Here is a 10683-nt window from a genome sequence, read left to right as displayed (position 1 = left end):
GTTTGGAGAGGCGGTCAAATCAGTGGTCGACAAATTCCGAACTGCTAAGATGCAATTGGCTGCCCTTAAGCAGTTTATGCCTAGGAGGGCTCGCGAACCTCCCACGCCCCGGCACCCTAGAAGCTTCTGTTCTGCAGCAAGAAGTGACGTCCCTCCTCCTGAATGGAGCGATAGAGGAGGTTCCTCATTCGGATTTGGACCGCAGCTTCTTTAGCCGCTACTTTCTCGTCCCAAAGAAGAACAGGGGTCTGCGCCCCATATTGGACCTGTGTCGCCTGGATTTTCAAATGTGAACTACGGACGGGGCCTGCGCCAAAGAAATTTACCATCCAATAATTTTGTTTTCATTTTTTGGTCTATTAATTAAGAAATATCATTGTGATATCTTCTCACCTTCCGAGTCTTTCTGGTAGAACTATCCTGCCGCAGATTCGAACAGGGGACTGGTTCGTCACCGTGGACCTGAAGGACGGCACAGGAAGTTCCTCCAGTTAGCCTTTGGGGGAAAGCCGTACCTGTATCGGGTCCTTCCATTTGGTCTAGCTTTGGCTCCACAGACATTCTTCAAGTGCACGGATGCGGCTCTGGCCCCATTGAGGCTTCAGGGCATCCGTGTGCTAAATTATCTAGACAACAAGCTCATTCTGGCTCATTCCAGAGAGTTGGTGTGTTGTCACAGGGACGCCCTTCTCCACCAACTCCGGCCTCTTGGTCTCGGTCTTAACTCCTTCTCTGCAGACCATTTTCCTGGGTGTCTAACTCGATTCTCTCTCGATTCAGGCTTGTCTGGCCCCTGCTCGAGTTTCCAGTCTCCGTGCATGCTTGGCCCGTTTCAGGCTTGGCCATCATGTTGCGGTGGGTGTATGTCGCAGGCTTTTGGGGCTCATAGCGGCAGCCTCCTGTGCTGCCCTTGGGTCTCCTTCATTTGAGACCATTCCTGTGGTGGATGAAACTCAGGGGCATCTGCCCTTCTTGGTCTGCTTTCTGCCTGCTAAGAGTGTAGCGCAGATGCCTTTGTGGTCTTCGGAGGTGGAAAGACAACCCCTTTTTACTTCAAGGGGTCAAGATGGGCGTAGTCTGCCGTCACCAGGTTGTCATGACGGACGTCTCTTTGACTGGTTGGGGTGTGGTCTTCAAGGGCAGATCAGCGTGCGGTGTTTGGACGGGCGAGCTTCTCTCGTGGCACATAAATTGCCTCGAGTTGCAAGCCGTCTCTCTGGCCCTGGATCATTTTCTCCTGGCCCTGATGGGCTGTCATGTCATTGTCAGGACGGACAACATGGCAGTGGTGTCCCACATAAATCACCGGGAGGCTCGCGGTCGCGCACCCTGGACAGGCATGCGCGCCGCCTCCGGTCAAGCTAATCCCTACAGTCCTTTGCAGAGTGAGGGAGTGTGGGATCCGCCTCCCTCTAGTAGCCCTATTCTGGCCATCCCAGATGTGGTTCTCGGAGCTGAGCTCCCTGGTGGAGGGGTCCCCTTGGCGGATTCCTATCAGGTGAGATCTGTTGTCTCAGCTCCAGGGCAGGATTTGCCATCCTCGACCTGAGATATGGAGGCTGTGGGTGTGGCCAATCAGAGGTAATTGCTAGCGACAGTGGCGTCTGGTCTTCCCGCTAATGTTCAGGAGACCTTTGATAACGCTTGTACGCCTTCTACTAGACGGCTATATTTTTCCAAGTGGAAGATCTTTGAGTCTTGGTGTTCGGCTTATGCAGTGGACCCAGTCAGCTGCCCGGTCGGTTCAGTGCTGGAATTCCTGCAGGATAAGTTTGTGGCTGGAGCGGCTGCAACTATCTTGAGAGTTTATGTCGCGGATATCGCCACCCATCGGGATTCAGACAAGGTCCCCCTAGGTAGACACCATCTGGTCTCTTCGTTTATGCGTGGAGTTAGACGCTTGAGGCCTCCACGTCCTATTAGTGTCCCCACCTGGGATTTATCAGTTGTTTTGGAAGGGCTATTGAAGCCTCCCTTTGAACCCTCTGAGTCAGCTCCGGACCGGATTCTGACTCTCAAGGTGACGCTTTTATTAGGATCGGCCTCTCTCAAGCGCGTGGGGGATCTACAGGCTCTTTCTGTGAGTGAGCCTTGCATGGAGTTTGCCCCGGGTCTTGTGAAAGTGTTCCAATGACCTACACTGCAAAAAATTATGTTCTTCCTCAGTGTTTCTGTCTTTTTTTCCCAGCACAAACATCTAATCCTCCTTCACTCCTCCGGCAGGTACGTGCTGGACAACCAGTACACCAGCTCCATGGGCTCCAGGTTCCCCGTCAAATGGTCTCCGCCTGAAGTCCTGCACTTCAACAAGTTCAGCAGCAAGTCAGATGTCTGGTCCTTCGGTGAGGCATAGGGTCAAAAGTCGTGTGTGATGTGGCTGTGTGTGTGTGTTATCCAGGTGTTGAGCATGTGTGTGTGTGTGTGTGAGCAGGTGTGCTGGTGTGGGAGGTGTTCTCGGAGGGCCGGAGCCCGTTCGAGAACCGCTCGAATGTGGAGGTGGTGGAGGAGGTGACGCAGGGCGGGCGTCTGTACAGGCCTCACCGCGCGTCAGGAAACATCTACAACATCATGTACCGCTGCTGGCACGAGGTTAGACACACACACACACACACACACACACACACACACACATTTCCTTACGGCTGGAATACACCACACCCGATGGACTCAGACTTCAGATTGTGATTCTATTCAGTTGGAGGAGATCAGACATGTTTGATACTCTCAGTTTGATGCCAAGTGTTTTAGGGTGTATTCACACCTGTCTTGTTCGATTGAATCGAACTCAAGTTGGTTTCCCCCCTTGGTGCGGATCTTTTGGGCAGGTGTGAATACAGCAATCGCACTCGGACCAAACACCCGTACCGAGACCCGGCTGAAGAGGTGGTCTCAGTCCGGTTCCAAACCAACTCTGGTACGGTCCGTTTAAGGTGTGAACATGACCTGACCCAGTTGCAGAAAACACTGGGGATGCGGGGGAAAAAATCGATGCATATATATATACAGTGCTATGCATAAGTTTAGACACCCATACTAAAGTTGACTAAAAAGAGGAATAAAAAATCATCTTTTGGAAATTGAACTTAATGCCTTAATTTAAAAAATTAGGAAAAATCCAACCTTTAAGGACACCAATTTTCTTTGTGAATGAATAATGTATCGTAAATAAATAAATGTTCTTCCTTAAAATACAGGGTGCATAAGTTTGGACACCCCTATGTTAAATTCCCATAGAGGCAGGCAGATTTTTATTTTTAAGTATTTTTTTTTTTTTTTTTTTTTAGGATACTATGCATCCTGATAAAGTTCCCTTGGCCTTTGGAATTAAAATAGCCCCACATCATCACATAGCCTTCACCATACTTGGAGATTGGCATGGTTTTATTTCAGTTAGCCTAATAGCTAGTTTGATTTGCATTGAGAGATGATCTTATGGAAAGTACTCCATGCCAATCTCTAGGTGTGGTGAAGGCTATGTGATGATGTGGGGCTATTTTAATTCCAAAGGCCAAGGGAACTTTATCAGGATGCATAGTATCCTAAAAATAAAATAAAAAAAAAATACTTAAAAATAAAAATCTGCCTGCCTCTATGGGAATTTAACATAGGGGTGTCCAAACTTATGCACCCTGTATTTTAAGGAAGAACATTTATTTATTTACGATACATTATTCATTCACAAAGAAAATTGGTGTCCTTCAAGGTTGGATTTTTCCTAATTTTTTAAATTAAGGCATTAAGTTCAATTTCCAAAAGATGATTTTTTATTCCTCTTTTTAGTCAACTTTAGCATGGGTGTCTAAACTTATGCATAGCACTGTATATCATGATTCTATCTTTTACCGATTCGAATCGATTCACATATTTCAAAAATCGATTTTCTAAAATGTTACACTTCTTAAACTTTACAGTTCTACTTACAGTTACTTAAAGTTACTGACGTTATTCAGTTTATATCACAATAAAGTGCGAACAAGGACTCAATGCGGTGTTGCGCTGACGGACACACAGATGAAGAACACACAAGAACACACACAGATGAAGAACACACACAGATGAAGAACACACACAGATGAAGAACACACACAGATGAAGAACACACAAGAACACACACAGATGAAGAACACACACAGATGAAGAACACACACAGATGAAGAACACACACAGATGAAGAACACACACAGATGAAGAACACACACAGATGAGCCTCTCATGCGATCGTGACTTCAGTTCTCCATCACAGCTACACACACAATAGTGTCAAACGCACATCGTGTGGACTGTGGAGTATTTGATGTAAACAGAGTTATGTCCTACGCGAAAACAAATGGGAGAAAATCAGATGTGTAACAGTAGATATCCATGCATTCACTCTTAAAGGGACAGCAGCCTCATAAACTGCTGCCATACGTTTCATTAATGTAAATAAAAAACACTCACTGCTTTTGACTAAAACACTTTTTTATTATTATTAGTAATCAATTTATATTTAATTCATTCAGTGAAGACTATACAGTGTTTTATTTTTACAATTTCGGTAGTATTTCTTACTACGTTTAATAAACCTATGCTACTGTACCTGAAAAACATAACATTTATTTCATTTGTATATTTTTCTGTAATATTTGTCCAGTTGTTTGTAATTTTCTTCTTTGTTCCTGTGTTTAACATAAAAAATAAAATAAAACTGCCTGCCTTGCACACGTTCACATTTAATTAAGTAGGATTTTCCTTTCTTCTAGACCTATTAAACCGTCTACCGCAGCCAAATAAGTAACACAAAACAGTTAACTACAATCAAAATGCACATATCGAATCGAAATTTTATTCAAAATCGAAAATCGATTTTAAATCGAACTGAGACCTCAAGAATGGAATCGTGAGGTAGACCAGAAGATCCCCAGCCCTAATGATCAGCCTGTTTCTGCACTTTCTGCTTTTCCCTGCTTGAGAATTCCTGTCCAGTGAATGGATGAGCTTAGCACACGTGTGGTTTTTGATTTTGGTTCTCTTGCAAAAAGGGCAGTGTGAAAGCGAACCACACCAAACAAAAAATATCAACATTGCATTTGGTCCGGACCAGCGGACGCTCCTGATGTGAATACACCCTAAATCCTTCTAAAAGTGGTGTTGTGTGTTCTGTCCATCGCTGACATCATCAGCACTAACCCTAACCCTAATCTAGTACTGTGTGTGTGTGTGTGTGTGTGTGTGTGTGTGTGTGTGTGTGTGTTTCTTGTTTTCAGAGACCTCACGGACGACCATGTTTCTCTGAGCTACTGCAGGATATCAGACAGATCACTGAAGAGGAGACCGAGACATAAACACACACACTCATTTCGCTCACACACACACTCACACATATAAACACTCTCACACACACACTCATTTCGCTCACACACACACACACACTCACACATATAAACACTCTCACACACACACACACACACACACACACACACACACACACACACACACACACACACACACATAAACACTCACACACACACACACACACACACACACATATAAACACACACACACACACTCATCTCACTCACACACACACATATAAACACACACACACACACACACACACACTCATCTCACTCACACACACACACACACACACACACACACACACACACACACACACATATAAACACTCACACACACACACACACTCATCTCACTCACACACACTCACACACACACACACACATATAAACACCCACACACACACACACACACACACACACACACACACAAACTGACATCAGCAGTGAGATATTGAGACGTTTGTGTCACGCTGTAAATGTTCTAATGTCTGTAAGCTCACGTCAGTAGAGATGCTGATCAATGTATGAAACAAATTGCTTAATAAACATACTGAACCTTTTTTATTAAAACATTTAGAATGCAGAACGTTTTCTGTGTGTGTGTGTGTGTGTGTGTGTGTGTGTGTGTGTGTGTGTGTGTGACCGGTACGCAGCTGACCGCCGTTACGTCTCTCTCTCTCTCTCTCTCTCTCTCTCTCTCTCTCTCTCTCTCTCTCTCTCTCTCTCTCTCTCTCTCTCTCTCTCTCTCTCTCTCTCTCTCTCTCTCTCTCTCTCTCTCTCTCTCTCTCTCTCTCTCTCTCTCTCTCTCTCTCTCTCTCTCTCTCTCTCTCTCTGCGGTGTGTAGAAGGAGGACCAGGACACCATTACTGTGGATCAACATCACTAAAGTTGATAAATCACTTGTGGGCACTTCATGACACTCACCGGTACGATACAACTCTAGTTAGTTGATTAATGGCTCTAAACCCTGCTAATATCATACGGCCCACACGACATATCTTCAAATTATTAATCCACTCACGCAGGGGTTAAATTGGGATTTATTATGTGGGGGGGCTCTCCCTAGGGGGGTCCGGGGGTATGCCCCCCCGTGAATTTTTTTTGAAAAATAAACTATCAAATGGCATTTTCTGGAGAGTTTTGTGCAAAGAAATGGAGAAATTGAGTCTTGATATGTGAAAAACTGCAAGGTTAAGAGCATATTTGCATTGTTGTAGTATCAACAGGTATTAGGACATTAGCCTACTGTTAATCAGCAGTGGTGGAATGTAACGAAGTACAAATACTTCGTTTCTGTAGGCCTACTTTACTTAAGTAGAATCAATAGTGCATACTTTTGACTTTTACTTCGTTACATTTTGCAGCAATTATTATACTTTCTACTCCACTACATTTCTACAACGTTTCGTTACATTTTCTGATCAGTTTTTCCCCTGCCAAAACAGGGATTGAAAAAAATGTCCTGTTCTTGGTGCTGATGCGGTGGTGACGCGTTCATGTAAGGGTGGCGCTGCCAATAAAGCACCTAAAAGCTGTCACAGAGAACCGGCAAAAGTAATGATTATGAATATGTAAAATATAGCAAGGAGACATTTTAATTATTTATTAATAAACAAGTGTTTTCTGTGTCAGTGTCGGCTGCAAAGATGAAGTTGACGATGCTATCCTCGCAATCTTCGCAGTAGTGAACGCGCCAGAGAGAAATGCACATTTCATACGGATTAGGCTACTCAAGCAGCGGTCTGTTTTCTTTCGTTTTGAATTGTTCTGTTTAAAAGAAGACCTTCCAAGCTTTCTATAGATATATTTATCAGGTCTGTCAGGCAAGTAGGCTCCCTTATACGCTGAGTTTCGGTTCATTTATGAGACGAGAGTCCAGTTCATTCGCCGGCGCGTCCGTGTCGTGATTATTTATTGTCTATATACTATATTTACTTCTTATTTATTAAATCATCCAGGCAATTGGTTGATGAAACATTGATTAAAATTAAGATACAATTAATACAAAACGAAATTCATTTTAAAGAAAGGCTTTGTGCTTTCTGTTTGAGGTCTCAGTGAAAGTTTTAAACAGTCGTTTAGTGCCACTTTCAGAGCGGTCCCGTCCGTAACATTGTTTTTCCTCATAAATGCGAACATGAAAAATTAAATAAAATGAATATGTTATGTTCTGTGGAGAGCCAACCCTTCTTCATCCGGTGGGTAGTATTACTTTGGTTTGCAGTGTAATTCACAGAATTACAAAAAAATATTTTGCCACCTAAAAGATAAAGATTTTTTATGTCACGTCCATGGCATGTGTAGCCTATTTCCCTTATATTAAATATAAAACGCTTGATTACACATTGTATTACCTTGCTATGATAGTGACCCATACAATGTGCCAAGCATTTTTCCTTACCTTAAATGTCATTCAAGGCCAGTGCACTTTTTGTACAACCAACAAACTTGACTAAATTGATCTGTTGCTGCAGCGGCGGCCAGCAGCTCGTTTTTTTTTTTTTTCAAGGCAGTAGATCGAAGGTTCTGGAACTTTTGCGCGCTTCCACATCCCGCGCAACTACGGATCTCCCAGGAACATTCATTATTGCTGCGTACATTTATCCGTGTCGGAGTTCTGAGTAATAGCCTAGATGCGCATGGCAGCGCGAGCGGTGCGCGATCATGGTCGACTGACAACGAGATTAAGCAGCTGAACAAGAATACGGCCGTGTCCCGATTGTTCTCATCTCAGCTCCGCTGAGACAAAATAGACATGCCATTTCAAAATCTTTCATTTATAATCAGAAATATGTTTTCAAAAGCATCACTTTCATCAAATTTTATGTGACATAATTTCCAGTAGGCAACTGACTGCAATCGAGCAGGCTTATGTGCCGGGGCTGAGCCCCGGAGAGCCCCGGCCCAATTTAACCACTGCACTCACGCATATAACATACAGCAGAACACACTATACAGTCTCCGTGCTGTTTACAAGATGATATTAAACCAATTTACACACTTTGCAAACTTAATGTGCTCCTAAATGGAGGAGCTCTGGAAGACGCTTCCCTCTCCCAGCGTACAGCGAACCGGAGAGAGGAGGCACACACACTCCAGAACGGCTCCAGGACAGCGGCAGAAAAAACTGTCATTTGTACCAGTGTTCAGATCGTCCCGCTGGCCGGGAACATCGGGAATAGGCACTAGGCAGCTCTCTCCATAAACCTTCCACTCGACCTCATACATGCATCCTGGTCTCGAAACCTCGCCGCCACATCCGACTGAGAGGACTAGAAGTGGTGTGTGTGAAGGCAGCGCATTCTCACTTAACATCCTCTTTTCTACTGTCACTGAAAGTGCAGGCCATGGAGCCTGTCTCAAGCATTCCCTGTATCGGACACACATTATTAACACCGGCTGGCACACAGAACAGATCCTCGAATGCCTGGACTGGCTGGACGTCTTGAGCGATCACCGTGGTCCCAGTGGGAGCCTGTGCACGGGCGTCCTCATGAGACTGGTGAGGCCAGCACTCTCCAGGGGCTCTGCACTTGTGCTCACGCATCCCCTCCCGAACATGAGCCATCTAGCTTAAACATGACGGACCCCGGAACGGTGCCGGGCCGGGTCTGGACCTGCCACTTCTACAGTCCCTCTTACTGTGCCCAGGCTGGAAGCATGCAAACACAGATGTTCTCGTCAACAGTGTGTTACGGTAGAGCGATCATGAGCTCGGCAGAGCTTGCCTTGGGGCTGGCGAGATGCCGTTTGGACATTTTGAGACACGGTCAAGAAGATTAATCAGAATTCTCATGCAAGTGTTGTCGTCCTGTACAGTGTGTGCATCACTGACTCTGCTGCACTCACCCGGCTCAACATGCACTTCATCCTCACTGAACGTCTGAACGTGAGCGGTGACATGCCTTGTGTGACGCTTCAGCTCGGCTGACATCTGCTCTTCTAACTCTGGTACCGGTCAAGCTGTTCTTGGGTTTCCTGTGCGGTCCATTTCTCTGGAGCTTTGAAACGGAAAACTGCAGCAAGAGGGGAATCAGGGCAGACCTTCAGGAACATCATTGCAGCTCCGCATGGGTTAGCCCTAACCCTGACCCTGTCCATCAGCCTCTCCCACTCACGCACACCGAGCTTGTCTGATGCGTCACCACGGTAGACTGGGGGCTTCACTTAGCATGAGCGACCTCACTCCAGGCAGGAATGGTGAAGGTATGTCTGAGAACGTCTCGCTGGTCCCTAACCCTTGTGTTTGTGCGCCCCTATTCTCTCCTCCCCATAACTAGCCTCTGTTTGAGATGCTAACATGGGTCTGCCCCACTTGAGCGATGTGTGATGTGGATCTGTTATGTCTGGAACAGCGAAGGGCACAGTATCATGGACAGGTGTGGGGCGTAATACAGCAGGTGTTGTGTTCACTTTACTCTCGCTCACAACTGGAGTAAAAACACTTTCCCCTCCCAAGACCTCATCCAGTCATTGTCTCATCAGCATCAACTTCATCTTCTTTTAAACTAAATGCCATGTTTATGAAGAAAAGATGAATTTTCAAACAGAATAAACAATTGAAAAATAAAAGAAAATGTGAGACAAATAATCACTTAAATGAGAAAGTGCATAAATCAATATTATAAATCCCAAATGTCCATTTGTATTCTCACAGTTCTTTTATCAACAAAACTGAACCTCAATGCAGCGAGTCCCACGGCGACCCAGCGGACGCTGATCCTGGAGCAAATCTTCTGATCCGGGTCACGGCACCAATGTGACCGGTCCACAGCTGACCGCCGCTACGTCTCTCTCTCTCTCTCTCTCTCTCTGCGGTGTGTAGAAGGAGGACCAGGACACCATTACTGTGGATCAACATCACTAAAGTTGATAAATCACTTGTGGGCACTTCATGACACTCACCGGTACGATACAACTCTAGTTAGTTGATTAATGGCTCTAAACCCTGCTAATATCATACGGCCCACACGACATATCTTCAAATTATTAATCCACTGTTTAGATTTATTAAATGAAACAATAAAAAAAATGGATGGGTCTTCTGGGACAGAAAGGCAGCTTTTCCACCTTTAGACCACAAGATGTCGTTAGTGTGCAACGTGTTGAGAAGCTTCGAGTGATGAACCATTTTTCCTAGCTATACCTATAGCCTATGTTTTTTATTACTTTATTCATAAAGCTGTAAAGAAATATTTCTCCTATTCTTCAGTGGTCCACTGAACTTGACATTCTTGTTAAAAACGCTTCTAGAAAATTCTTCACCTCAAATAAGAGATTTTCTTTGGCGCGGGTTTTGGTCGTGCCCGCGGCGGGAAGTCGCGTTTTGTGCGTCACGTGTGCG

General features: G+C 45.0%; 1 protein-coding gene across 8 annotated transcripts in view; it reads left to right on the top strand.

Moving 5' to 3' along the window:
- txk (TXK tyrosine kinase) overlaps positions 1-5626 on the top strand; it is a 24401-nt gene extending 18775 nt beyond the window's left edge. For 7 of the 8 annotated variants that reach the window (XM_079848375.1, XM_079848374.1, XM_079848372.1 and 4 more), the window contains 3 exons: positions 2224-2342; positions 2432-2589; positions 5247-5626. In XM_079848375.1, coding sequence (XP_079704501.1) covers positions 2224-2342; positions 2432-2589; positions 5247-5324 — 355 coding nt within the window. In that variant the 3' untranslated portion in view covers positions 5325-5626. The remainder of the gene's footprint in view (positions 1-2223; positions 2343-2431; positions 2590-5246) is intronic. The other variant, XM_079848370.1, reaches the window with a different exon arrangement.
- The last annotated feature ends 5057 nt before the right edge of the window (positions 5627-10683 follow it).

The sequence above is a fragment of the Squalius cephalus genome, assembly GCF_949319135.1.
Source record: "Squalius cephalus genome assembly, chromosome: 18".
NCBI classification, from domain to species: Eukaryota; Metazoa; Chordata; class Actinopteri; order Cypriniformes; family Leuciscidae; genus Squalius; species Squalius cephalus.
Note: the sequence above shows the minus strand (reverse complement) of the source record. Positions and strands in the feature narration are given on the sequence as shown.